The 13997-nt window shown below is 39.9% G+C and overlaps 1 protein-coding gene across 4 annotated transcripts; it reads right to left on the bottom strand.

Annotated features, from left to right (window-relative positions):
* Positions 1-1074: 1074 nt before the first annotated feature.
* On the bottom strand, positions 1075-13747 carry LOC131243592 (putative F-box/LRR-repeat protein 23). Of its 4 annotated transcripts, none has more exons than XM_058243078.1 (4): positions 13560-13747; positions 9447-9490; positions 9154-9364; positions 1075-2111 (listed from the first exon to the last, which is right to left on the bottom strand). In XM_058243078.1, exons 3-4 carry the CDS (start codon positions 9297-9299, stop codon positions 1523-1525), a joined length of 735 nt encoding a protein of 244 aa, XP_058099061.1. In that variant the 5' UTR covers positions 9300-9364; positions 9447-9490; positions 13560-13747; the 3' UTR covers positions 1075-1522. The 4 variants fall into 4 exon arrangements, with proteins under 4 accessions (XP_058099061.1, XP_058099068.1, XP_058099053.1 ...); XM_058243085.1 differs by having other exon boundaries at positions 9461-9490; XM_058243070.1 differs by having other exon boundaries at positions 9154-9460.
* Positions 13748-13997: the final 250 nt, after the last annotated feature.

Here is a 13997-nt window from a genome sequence, read left to right as displayed (position 1 = left end):
CTAAAATCATGTGAAGACATGCCTAAAACATATAAAAGCACATGGTGGGGCCCACCTGAAATTTGGATGCGTCTGAAACTTGGTATGACACCTCATCCAAGTGGGATACACATAATGGATGGGCTGGATTTGTGAACCACATCTATGGGCCCAACAAATGATTATGAATGTTTTAATGGGAGGGTAACCCCTCTCAACTTTTGTATGTGGTGTGGCCCACAGAAGTCATGGATTGACTTGATTTTTAAGCCTTAGGCCCACCATGGAATGGTGCATCTGACTAATGGGGTCGATGTTCGACAAGCATCACGGTGGGGCCCACACAGCTTGACCTCATGGGAAGTTCCCATAAGCTCGACCACATAGAACCTTTTCCTATATATATATATATATATATATATATATATATATATATTACAGGCTCATCCTCATGATAAGGCCAACATATTGGGCGGGTTGGATGTCACACACACAAAAAGGGTTTGAAGCTATTGGCTGGGTGGACCATAACTTATGGTCCAAACAATGAGACTTGAGAGCACCTCATATTTAAAAATAGCTAATCACATAGTATGTGTAATAAAAATTCTAACTCAAAGCAACAACATCACTGATTCCTCACTGGTTGAGGTTGTTGCCTCCTTAGTGAGGATGGGCATTTGGATCTCACTCCCAACATTTATTTTTAAGAAAAAAATTTCCAGGTTTGAGCTGACCGAGCCATCAAAGCGATTCAAGTCGACCTGAAGAGTCTCTTTCAGACCAAGTCAGGCCAAGTACCGAATTTCCCAGAAACTCGGCTCAAAATCTCGCAAGGTTGAGTTGACCACAGGGAGTTTCAAGTCGAGCCAGCGGGTTTTAGTACTGAGTACAACAAAATGCTACAGGTAAGAAGAATGTGCTCACTAGGTTTACTGACCTTTACCTTCGCTTGATACTAATTTTTGGAATTTCAAATCCTAAATTCCATATCCTGGGGCCAGTTTGGATGTTCCACCTGAAGCAGCATGGATGGAATGCTTCTTCACCCAAATTAATATCAGCTGTGCTTCTGGCACTAGGGCAAACGAAATCTGCAATAAAAAATGACAGGTTGGACAGTTATCTGTTCCACAAATATACAGGCAGGTTGGACAGTTATCAAGCTTCAAATCTACCAAAAACTCAATTTAGACAACAAAAAAGAAAAGCAAAAAAGATCGATCACATTTGTTCAATGGAATTGATTTTTGAGCATCGATCAAATGATGGTTGATAATATTGCAGCCCATAAAACCAACCAATTATATTTTACGGGATATAGGCAAGCTGTGCACAGGCTAGAAGTGAAATGAAAGCACCCAAGGAATTGATTGCAATAATGTGGAAGGCAGCAGCAGCCATTGAGGTGATATTGACATCTTGCTTTGAGATATGCAGGCACGAACCATCAGCCAACCATCAAGACCAATCTGATTACTGATGAAACATACCCAAAAGTCATGTCATCATTTAAGACCAGCATCAACTCCGTGAAGTCATTTCAGAACTCAAAATCTGAAAATACGTCGACATCGGAGAATTCATAATACTCATCGTCGGACAGAATGTCTATCTCAGAAAATCCAGATGGGTAACCTTCGTCATAATCGGATCCATATTCATCAATTTCAGCGTCAAACACACAATCCACAGTGGAGTCATTGGGAAGCATTAAATGTTTGATCCGGTCAACACATCGCTTATGCAAGCCCCCATCCAGATTCACGCTGTAGCACTGGCGCAAGTCGAGGGACTCGAGATGGGGGCAGCCATCAAGGATTGCCCGCAGGCCATAGTCAGTTAGCTTGTTGCCCATTAGCTGGAGATGGCGTAATTCAGGCATGTTTGCTGCAATTGCAAGTGCCTCCTCATCGCACTCTATGTGCGGGCGTTTGTATCCTTGGCAGTTCAGTCGGAGAGATTTCAGGCGTGGGCACAACTGGCCGACATTTTCAAGAACTTCCTTTGGGAAGGAACAATAGGAAATGTCAAGCTCCTCCAAGTGGGGAATTTTTTTAGCCACTTCGATGATCCCCTCATTCGATATGCTGTAGCAGCGTATGAGGCGAAGGCATCTTAAGATGCTGACACTGAACAAGAGTCAACAAGTTAGTGGTGAAGAGAATGGCATCTCTCAGAAAGATTTAAAGAAAGGTCAAAAAAGAAAAGAAAAAAACATGAGAATTTCTTGAATAGCATAATGCATTTGAAGCAATACAAAGTGAAGTCTCATTAAACAACGAGGAAATCTATCCCTTGCACCACCAACAATGCTACTTATCATGTGATATGATAAATCAGACACATGGAACAATAATTTGGTGACCAAAGGGTGTTCACTGGTGGGCCCCACTGAAACCCAGAAATCCCAGCGACCAGTCATTCTTAAGTGTGATGCACCAAACCAAAAAGACTGCCGATTGGACAACCTCAACTGTCTGAGCATTGACATGAAAACCAACGATAGAAAGGAACAAGTAAAAATGGCCCGCCCAATGCAAGAGGAGGGAGGAAGTGGCTTGCAAGTCGTGGGAGAGAGGAGATGTTGGAAAAAAGTAGGCTTCCTTTGGAGAAACATAATAGCTAGCCAATATGGCTCAAGGGAGGATGGGTGAGGGTCCCGGGTTGTCATAGGACTGAGGAAGAGATCCATTTGGCAATGTCTCAAAAGGTGTCAAAAAGGACCTCAATGATTGGTTTGCAGTATTTTATGGTCAAGGTGGAAAAAAAAAATAATTTAAAATCATATTTTGGTAGAGGATAAGTGGTTGGAGTGTCTTCACTAGCTCATTGATGTCCGAGATAGTATATGCTTGCTCCCAAATTCATAAAGATTAAAGACGGCTAATTCTTGGGTAAAAGTCATTTGAAACTTGAATTTCAGAAGAGGCTTGCAGGGGTACAAGATTCATCTACTTAAACAATTGTTGAAAGCACTTCATGGGGTTTCTTTTTGTCAAAGAGCCTAACAAGCATATTGGGACTCCATCTAGTGGGACCTCCTCCAAAGAATTATTCAAGGCAATTTGTCCAAAGCACCCCCAACCCCCCCTATATTAGGTGTGGAGCTCCCTTGACCCCACAAGAGTGGAACAATTTTGTCAGACAGCTTTGGCAAGAAAATTTTAACCGTAGATAATTTGGAATGGTAAAACTGGGTAAATATTGAATATGTATGTGTATCACCTGCAGGAACAACCACACTGAGACCACCATAGGTACGTCATAATTCCCAGATAATTGCTTTGGCATGCATAGATGCAGGCACGCACAGATATTATCTTAATGGATTAAGTGTCTCCTCCTTTTCTTTGCTCATTATCATTATCACACGCACGTGCGCCATTTGTAGTAATAACACTGATCATTCCATGTAAATCACAAGATCAATTTTGGAGATACAACTATAACATGAATACTTGGCACTATGTACTAGAGCAACCCACATGATCATACACCTAGTGAACCATGTATTGTAGGAAGTAGTGTACCAGAGTAATCCAAGGTCCAGTAAACCTCAGATACATATATCCAGCAATGTATGGACAATGAACAGTGGCCAGTACTCAGTGCAATTCTAAGGGAATGAGGACTTTTGCAGGAAACAAAGGATTACAAGAGAACATACTTACAAAAACAAAGATATATATATATATATAGATTACTAGATAATGAGAGGGTACTGGACAATACCAACCATTCCCACTCCTACCATGTCTCAGAGCAAAGAAGGAAACTGGGGCATCTGATTGTGTGTGTGTGTAATGTCTCAAGTCCAACCAGTTGGACCATAAGTTATCATCCACCCAGCAAATAACTTCCAATAATGCATGCAACATCCAAGTCCAACCCTTCCACTAGGTTGGCCCTGCCATAAGGATCAGCTTGTGCAAAAATTAGCCCTATTGATGCGGGATGGATGAGAACAGATTTCTAGCACACATGACACAATTCCCTCCCTTTTTTCCTTTGAAAGGTCACGATTCCATCCCCTCCCTCAAATCGGTGGCTTTTCCCATGATGATACATTTCATATTTGTTTGGATAGCAAAGTAAACATTGAATTTCAAAAAGAAATCATTATCCAAAAATCATATTCAAGTTCTCATGCACAAGATAAAAGGTGACTTATGCTAGAGCTTCTTTTTTTTTCTTTTTTCCTTTTTTTTTTTTTAACTCGTTATACAAACAAAACCCCCAAAATTGAATCCATGGAAAACCATGCTCATAGGAAATCATGAGAAAGTATCATGAGTTGATCATTATAGTTTTCTTTTATGAGAATTTTACAAAAAAAAAAAAAAACTACGCAATTAATAGGTCATTTACATTCCGATACCTTTTTCAAAAAGGCTTTTAACAAGCTACCTTATTAATCGATATAATTATCATTCCACTACCATCCGTTACATTTCTGTAATGGCCAATTGGGCAGGTAGGCGAACAAATGGGTGGGTCCCACTGTGGTGTTTATGTAAAACCCACCACGACCACGAGGAATGTCACATCATGTTAGGGACCAAAAATCACCTCCATCCATAATACAGATGAACCACATCATTGGAAACAGTGTACAGGGCAAAGATCGCCCTCAAATCTATTTCCCTTAGTATGGCCCACTTGAATCATAGGTGGGCCTAATTTTTAGGCCCTAGGCCTAAATTTTCGTATGACATGTAATGGTTGGAGTGGATTTCATATAATCATCAATGGGCCCCATAAAAATCAAGGGCGGACATCTCTCTACCAACTTTTTTCTTTGTTGCGGCCCACTTGAAGTCAATCTGATCTTTTGGCTCCAGGCCTAAACTAGGATTATGCATCTAATGGGCTGGAGTGGATTTCGCATACATATCACAGTCGGCCCCGCCAAAAATCAAATCCTGACGTCCCCCTCTAACCGTACATAGAGAGTACTTGGAACAAAATGGAATTGCATGGGACACCGCTCTTGGTTTTAAAGGAGCCCACCGTTATGTTTATTTAAGATCCACTCCAACCATTAGATATTTAGTCCCATATTAGGCCTAGTGACAAAATTAGGCTGAGCCGTCATTCTCGTGGGCCAAACTAAAGGAAACAGCTAGGAGAGATACGTCCACCCTTGATTTTTACAAGGCCCATCATGATAATTATATGAAATCCACTACAACCATTAGATTCCACGCAATAATTTAGGCATGTGGCCCAAAAATAAACCCATCTGTTATTCGCATGGGCGGATGGGCCACACTGATGGAAATTGTTTGGAGGGTGGGTGTTGCCCTGTACACTGTTTCCAATCATGTGGTCCACCTAAATCATGGATGGAGCTGATTTTTGGGACCTATGCCTAACATGGGATGATGCACCAGGTGGTCAAGGTGGATTTTACATAAACATCACGACAGGGCCCACCTGAGCCACCGAGCCATCTGCTCGCACAACAGCCGTGACGGAAGGTAGTGGAATGATAATCATATCGATTAATAAGATAGATTTTTGAAAACCTTTTTGAAAAAAGTACCGTAATGTTAAAGTCCACATTAATTACATAGTGTGTTTTTTTTTTTTTTGTAAAATTCCCTTATTTTGACCTCCCAAGATATGAATATATGATCCCCTGAGATATAAATATATTCTAACCTTTCCAACAAAGAGATATTAGTATATTATATTAAAGATTCAATAAGGCACAAATCTCTCAAAATAGGAAAAAAAAAAAAAAACGTTAATGACTAAATATTCCCTTAAAGGTCTTTCAAAATTTTTATTAAATAAAGACCTCAAAATCAAGCTAGAACCACAAAAATCTCTAAGCACAACTCAACATATGAGGCCCATCGAATAGGCTGTGTGACCAACAAAATTGGCTCCCGGTGCCAAATCTTCATGACATGTTTCTTGTGATCATCATTCTTGGCATCATTCCCCACCAGTTAAAAGCAATATGACTCCATCAATGACTTCCCTTTGGCTTGTTTCACAACTAACCCTGATGTCCAATACACTCCATTGGTTCCAAATGTACTGTTATGGCCTTCCGAGTAATACATCACACACATCTATCAACACCACATCACACCAAACCTTATCATGGTACTTGTCATTGATGGAAAAAGAAATCAAGAAACAGTGTGTTACCTTGATTCTATTCCCATTCAAAACCAAGCCTCTCAAAATCTCATCATCATCTAAGCATTATCCCTTTTTTTTAAGGGTGTCTTATCCCAACAAATTGGGGTCGACTACATGATCTTGGTCCACCACCCACCTTGTCAAGTGCCATAACTTCAATTAGAACAAGGACATCAATTTTTTTCTTACAACCTCCATCCATGTACTTTTGGGCCTTTCTGTTACTCTTTTAGCACCTCTAGCTTGCACCAACTCACTCCTAATTGGTGTGGTTCTTATTCTCCAATGCGCATGGCCAAACCATCTATAAGTCTACTTTCCCTCATCTTATCACCTATTGGTGCTACTCCTAAGTTCCCTCAAATGCATTCATTTCATTTCTCATTTAGCCACTCATCCATCTCAACATCCTCATTTCAGCTACAATCATCTTATGAAAATGTTGTTCCTTAACTGCCCAACATTCTCACCCCATAAAGAATGGCTGGTCTTATAACTACCCTATAAGATTTCCCCTTCGGTTTCATTGATAAACTATGATCAAATAAAACTCCAGAGGCACATCTCCGTTTCTTCCACCCAGCTTGAATTCTAGGGGCAACATCCTTCGCAGTCTCTCCGCTCTCATGAGTTATCAACCCAAGATATCAAAAGTGGTCCTCTTGAGATACTTCTTGGTCAGAAATCTTATCTAGCTTCCACTCATATTGTTACTAAAATTGCACTCCACATACTCTACTTTGGTCCAATTAATTTAAACACTTTATAAAGCATCCCTCCAAATCTAGCATTGTGTTTACACCCTCCCTCATCTTGTTAATCAAAATCATGTCATTTGCAAACAACATGCACCATGGGATCTCTTCCTGAAAATGCCTCATTAACTCATCCATTATCTATGCAAAAAGGTACGGCCTCAACACCAACCCCCCGACTACATATATACATGCATGCGCACACACGCGCACTCACATCCTCATTTATTCTAAATTTAAAGAAAAAAGAAATACAATAAATGTAGACCTAAATCTCTCACTTTCTTTTATCCTACCATGCTTATCCCTGCTTATCCTATTATGATTTCCCAAGCTATTAATGTATCTTATTAAAGATCCCTAAAGATATTAATATATTCTATTAAAATTTTTCAAAGACAAATATCTCTCAAAATAGAAACCATTAATGACTAAATAACCCCTTAAAGATCCTTCAAAATATTAACTAAAAAAATACCTTAAAGAAGCAAACCAAAACCAGACAAAGGATCGCAATCTTTTAAAAATTTAAGCACAACTCAACAAATAGGACCCAACGGACGGGCCGTAGGACTCGCGAATTGGGCTTTTGAGGTCCACATTTTTATTGCACACTGATAAATAACGAAATACAAGTGGGGTCCACCCAATGAGTTGATTTTACACAAGATCCACATGGTTGGGCCAACCCATTGAACGGGTTTGATGTCACATGCACATGACATGTTGGGAAATATCCACTTGATGGAAGATAACTTGAGCACGCACATGCGCACACATACACATGCACGCAGTGCACAAATAAATTATCAAGTGCTTCACCGCAATTGTGGTAAAAGCAAGTGTTGTAGGCCCCACATGATGTGTTGACTTTACATCCACTCCAAACATCATGCATACCCTCCCATCTTTTGCTAGGAAGGGACCAAAAATAGGCCAAATCCATAACTTAGTTGGGCTACATAAGCAGGAATACATGAGAGGGGATGCCACCCTTGATACCCATGGAGGCCCGACACTATTGTGTATATGCCATACAATCATATGAAACATTTACCCAGATGATGGCAAACCTAAAAGTCAAGTGGTTATGAAACTTGGATGAGGCCCAAAGAAAATCAATGGTGGAAGTCGCCCTCCCAACTGTTCCTCTCATGTGGCCCACCTGAGTCATGGATTAGCCTAATTTTTTGCCCATAGCTAAACATGGGAAGCTCTGCATGATAGTAAGAATGAATGTCACGCATCACAATGGGGCCAACATCACTCACGTGCACTATAATTATGGTGCCGAGGTTTGGACTTGATCACACGCACACACATGCCCTCACAAATACATATATGATAATGATCCAAACCACATATATGATCAGTTTCAAAGGGGATGGGGAATGCCCAAAAAAGCTCAAATTGAAATGTATCAACCCTTGATGCATTTTACTATCTTCCTTTGAATATTGACCATCTCCCCAATCATTTACCAAAAGCTCGAGATCTTCTAATCTTGAATATTTTTTAGGAAACCGCCATCAACTATGTGTCTCCCCAAACCAATGGTTTGGATCACCATGCATGACTGATATAAAAAAGGTATAGTCCCTGTGTATCCTATTAAATAATCCAGATTTATTGTAGCAAACCACTTCTTTTGGTGTGAGTTAGGATGGAGCTTCACCTTAACAACAAAATGCTCTTTCTCATGTCCTTTTATGGAGCATGGTGCCATGGTCTAATGGCTTTCGATGACTAGATGCATGTTTTTGCCCTGGCAATTCTCATTATATAGAGCACAGATATAACCAATGGCCACATTTTATTTAATAAGCCCACTGATCAAGTGACTGAGGTTTCTAATCTGTACACTTCTTAGAGAATATCTAATCCACAGTAGAGTGACTAGATGAACAGCCCAAATCGCTACAACATATTACCACATGTCAGAATTAGGAGGAAGCGCATGATAAGTATGACTTTTACAGTGCCTCTCAAAAAAAGGGGGATGACTTTAAATGGTGCACCGCATGCATAATTTCTTCAACTATAATAATGAAAAAACCAAAGCTTTTACCTTTCAAAAAAAATAAATAAATAAATAAATATAAAAATAAAAATAAAAATAAAAAGCTTTTTTCCATCCCTATGACTAATTGCAGGGGCAAAAATGTCCAAAACGTATTCACATTATGTAGCATAGATCAATCAGAACTCTAACAGCAACAACATCACGCCATATTTAGTGCAAGAGATCCAAAAAACTCACCGTTCAATGACGTACTGTAAGAGCTTGTCAGTTCCAAAGTATTCCACAGAGAACTCGACCAACTGTCCCTCGCTCCTGTCTACAGCATTCCTCGCCATCTTCTCCAAACCATCCTCGTCGTTGTATAAATCCCAAGGACTCCGCATGTCTATGCATCGCCACAGCTGAGGCTCGTGGGAAAGTCGCTTCCACGAAGAACAGACACATTGCACTGTGAAAAGGACTTCAAATGCACCGAGCTTTTGAAAAATCAGAGAAAGCATGTCCGGCTGCAGTTCAGCCCAATTCCTCACCTCTTCTGACATACCTGCAATTCTTGAACAGGTGTTGATATTTCCTAGAAAAATCAGCAAATTAGCGTTTTCGGGTGAAAATCTCCTATCCACATTTCCTTAACAGAAGTTGATATTTCCTAGTGGCTTCGGGCACACCTGCCTGGGCGTCACGCACCGTGCTGCCCCACCCGGCGCTCGCCCCATCCGGCGGCGGCATCGCGGGACGGAGATTGGCTGCCCGTGCGCCCCACACGCGCGGCCAGCTGAAAAGCATTCGCTCCCCCGTTGGGGCACGGACGCGGCAGTAGGTGGTTTGCAATCGCGCACCATCCAAAAAGTGCACACTCCACACATGTTAATCTGCATTTCACTATTTTAGAAGTTTCCTTTTTTATTATTACTTTTTTGTGAACTTGTCCCTTTAGGATTTTGTTTACTTTGTCTGGATTAGGCGAAGCAAAAGTTGTAATCCTTACTCTATAAATAAGGATACAGACCAGTAGTGTAGATACACTTTTCATGATATCGAGTACAAGTTTTTGCGGATTGTTTCTTCGTGGAAGAAGTATTGGAAGGGGGAGTTGAGGAGAACTCCAGCATACAGGGCTGTTGAGTTTTACCCCCAGTCTCTTTTTCTTTTCCTTTTTCATTCATAAATCTAGTATTGAATTTTCAGCCCACAGTCTTTCCCATTTCAGTTTTTTTTTTTGGCCCCCCGGTTGATTAATCTGGTATCAGAACAAGTTCAGCAGTCTGCAGATGTTTTCTTAGATTTTTTCCCCCCTAATTTTGAACATAAACCCGATCTCTCACCTGAGTCTACCCCTACACCCTTCCTTGAAAGCGGATTGCATGACCCCTATGCCCTTCCTAGGAAGCAAATTGTGTGACCTATGAGTGGGATTTGATCAGGCCACATGTCACTGTCAGTGATGGGGCCTGATCGAATATGTACTCAACTGAACAACTTTCAAACACGCTTTGCATGGGCCCCATCTGACAACATGTAGCCCAATCAAATCCCACAACATCAGGTCACCAGGTAATCCGCTTCCCCTTTCATAACCCTGAAAACTAAATCTACACCATCCTGAAACCCTGTTACTGCTATTTAATTTCAGAGACTGCTGCAGTTTTCTATTAATTTCTTTCCTACAGTTTTGCAGACTTTTCTGTAGCTTTTGCAATTGTCTCTAGTTCTTGAAACAGCTTTTGCAGTGACAGACCTGAAACCAGCCCCAAAATTATCCTACACATGCCCCAACCATGCACTTTGAGCACCTACCAGAGCTCATCCGAGACTTTCCAGCCCTATTTCTTACCCAAACTGTTCCCTAACCTTCTTTCTAAAAGACAACCCATTCCAGCCCCTTTTAAAACCCAATACTACACCTAAACCCAAGTCCTTGAACCATTCCCCAAATCTGTCTATGCCTAGAGCTGAGTCCAATTCTCATATGTTTGCAGTTTAGCAAAAAGTCCACATCCTAATCCTAAACCCTTATCTAGCCTACACAATCCAATGCATTTCAAAAATTTAACGCCCACAAGAAATGGGACTTCATCAGGGGGATTCCTTTTCTCCATTTCTATTCGTGGTGATCTCTAAAGCCCTACAGAAGTATAAAGTCAACTCTCATAAGTCGTAAGTGATATAATGATGTCAAAGGACAAATATAAATATAAAAACATTATTTACTAATCATATCATTACATTATAAACTAGTTGTGATATGATTAGCAAATAATGTTTTTATATTTAAGTTTGTCCTTTGACATCATTGTATCACTGATTCACTTATGACTTATGACAGTTGACTTTATACTTCATGCATTAACATTTTATGGACTTATACAGCTATACTATGGTTGTTTATGCCTAAAGGGTTATAGAAATTATAAACGCATAATTGTCTCACCATTAGATTCATGCTCATATAATCTTGCTTATATCAAATCATTAATATTAGATATTTAGAAATTTGAATATAGGAATTTTGAAGTCAGTTTAAGCTTCTCAGGTGAATAAAATTATCAAGTAGCCCAAGACGGCATTCTTACCAAAAAAACAACATGTTATCCAGTTATACCATCATAAACATGTTGAAAACCATAAAAGAACACATTTTTTTTAAAGACGCAAGGTGTCCCCATCATAAAAGAACACATACCTAGAATACTCTCAACTTTTCCATTTTTAATATTTTTTCTTTTCTTTTTTTGTTAAAAAAATTACCATTATGGGGGCTATAACACCTCGTAACGTACAATACCACAATCGGCCATTATGTTGGCTGTTACCATTACTTGTTGAATACCTTAGTTACTTCTAGCAAACTTTGTGGTATAAGATGGAAACTAAAATAAAGTTCTCAGGTGCCAACCATCTACAGACATATGGACAAACCAAGGTTGTAAACTGGAGCCTTGGGAATCTTATTTGATGCTTAGTTCGTGATTACATCAATTAATGGGACCTTATGTTGTCTCAACCCGGGTTTGCCTCTAGCAATTCCATGAACCGCACTTCGGGATTCTCTCCTTTCAAGATTGTGACTGGAATTAAACCTTGACAATCTATCAATTTACTTCCACTTCCTATTGTGACTAGACCCAACCAGGATGTTCAGGCATTTTCCACAACATGTCAAGTACATGAGGAAGTCAAGCAGACAACAACCCTTAATAATGAAAATTACAAGAGGCATGCAGATGTTAGATGACATCTTACACAATTTCAAGAAGGGGATAACATCATCGTGCAGCTCAAGCCTTAGAGGTTTCCAGCGAGAACTTATACCAAGCTCCATTCCTTAAAGGAAGGTCCTTATCATGTTCTCAAGAAGCTCGGTGATAACCATATACATGATTGAGTTTCCACCCAAAATGAAGATTGACTCTATTTTGGGCATGGAAAACCTTACAGTTTACCTTGGACATTACAAAGATGAGATCACAAAAGAAACAAACCATCCAAATACCCAAAGTACCGCGCCAATTCGAGAAAGTCATCAAAGATGTGCTTGATGACCATATAAATATATAATTTCAATTTGTCACGGCGGGAATTGATGCCAATGGTCAATCAAGATCAGACAGCACGTGAATTTCAACCGATGATTGTAAATATATCAGCCAAGAGCTTTATGAGGAACACATTGCCATCTACTCAACAAAGCTGAGTTCTTAAAAGCCAGGAATTGATGCAATCACACACCATCCAAAACATGCATGCTCCACACATGTGCATAAGAAGAGGCCCGGAAAGGAACCCACTTAAGCACGTAAGTCTTCTTTCCTTGTTTGCTTTTAATATGTGTTTTACTATTTTAGAAGTATCCTTTTTTTATTATTAGTTTGTTAGGAAGTTGCCTCTTTAGAATTTTGTTTCTTTTCTAGAGATCAGATCGAGTAAAGAAACCTTACAATCCTTACTCTATAGATAAGGCTACAGACCATACATATAGACACTGTTTTCACGATATTGAATACAAGTGGTTGCTGATTGTTTCTTTATGGGAGAAGTATAGAAAGGGGGAGTTGAGGATAACTCTAGCATATGGGTAGAGGGCTGTTGAGTTTCACTCAACGATCTCTCTTTCTTTATCTCCTTTTCTTCATTCATAAATCTGGTATTGAATTCTGAACCCACAGTCTTTCCTATTTCAGTTTTTTCCCCATGCCTAAATCAGTTAATTAGGTTTTCGCGTGAAAATCTCACATCCATGATTCTCCAACAGGAGTTGATATTTCCTAGAAAAATCAGTTCATTAGGGTTTTTAAGTCAAAAAATCGGGAATTCTTGCATAGAACCGTCCTCCAAAAAAAAAAAAAAAACATTATAAATCAATAAAAATAAATTAAATCGTATTAGGGGCCGTTTGGATGCCTGTAACATATGTAAAATGTAAGAAAGTTACAGGTGACTTTCTTACAGTTTGTGTTTGGGGGAGAAATGTTACAGGTAACAAAGTCTCAATCTGTAACTTTCTATCAGGTAAGATTGCAAGAAATGTAACAGAGGAATTAGGTGTTTTTCAAGTCACAGGTTACTTTGTTACAGGAAACGGCTATCCATTTTGAAATTGCGAAAGGGAGGTGGAAACGCAGCAGCATTGAAAGTGCACCTACCTGCTCTGACCCAACGTCTCCTTATCTCTCTCAGCGTCTCCTTCTCCCTCTCTCAGCGTCTCCTTCCCTCTCTCTCTCTCTCAGCGTCTCCTCCCCTCTCTCTCTGCTCTGGCAAGGTAAGCCCTAACCCTAACTCGTTTTTCTTTTTTCTTTTCTCCTCTCCTTCATTTTTCTCCTTTTGCGTGAGTGCGGAACGGCGCCGTTGGGCAGGGGCGGTTTCAGAGGCCTAACTGCGGGCCCCACAGTGATGTACTTTCCTTACATCCACACCGTCCATCCGTATTGAAAGTTCATTTTAAGGTATTAGGCAAAAAATGAAGCTGATCCAAATCTCAAATGGGCCACAACATGAGAAAAAAAATCTTAACTAAATTCCTACCATTAAAAACATCACGGGTCCACTGAAATATTTTTTTGTCATTTCACCTGTTGACAAGT

This window comes from Magnolia sinica, chromosome 1 (assembly GCF_029962835.1).
Source record: "Magnolia sinica isolate HGM2019 chromosome 1, MsV1, whole genome shotgun sequence".
Classification (NCBI taxonomy): domain Eukaryota; kingdom Viridiplantae; phylum Streptophyta; class Magnoliopsida; order Magnoliales; family Magnoliaceae; genus Magnolia; species Magnolia sinica.
This window is presented reverse-complemented; position numbering and strand designations above follow the sequence as displayed.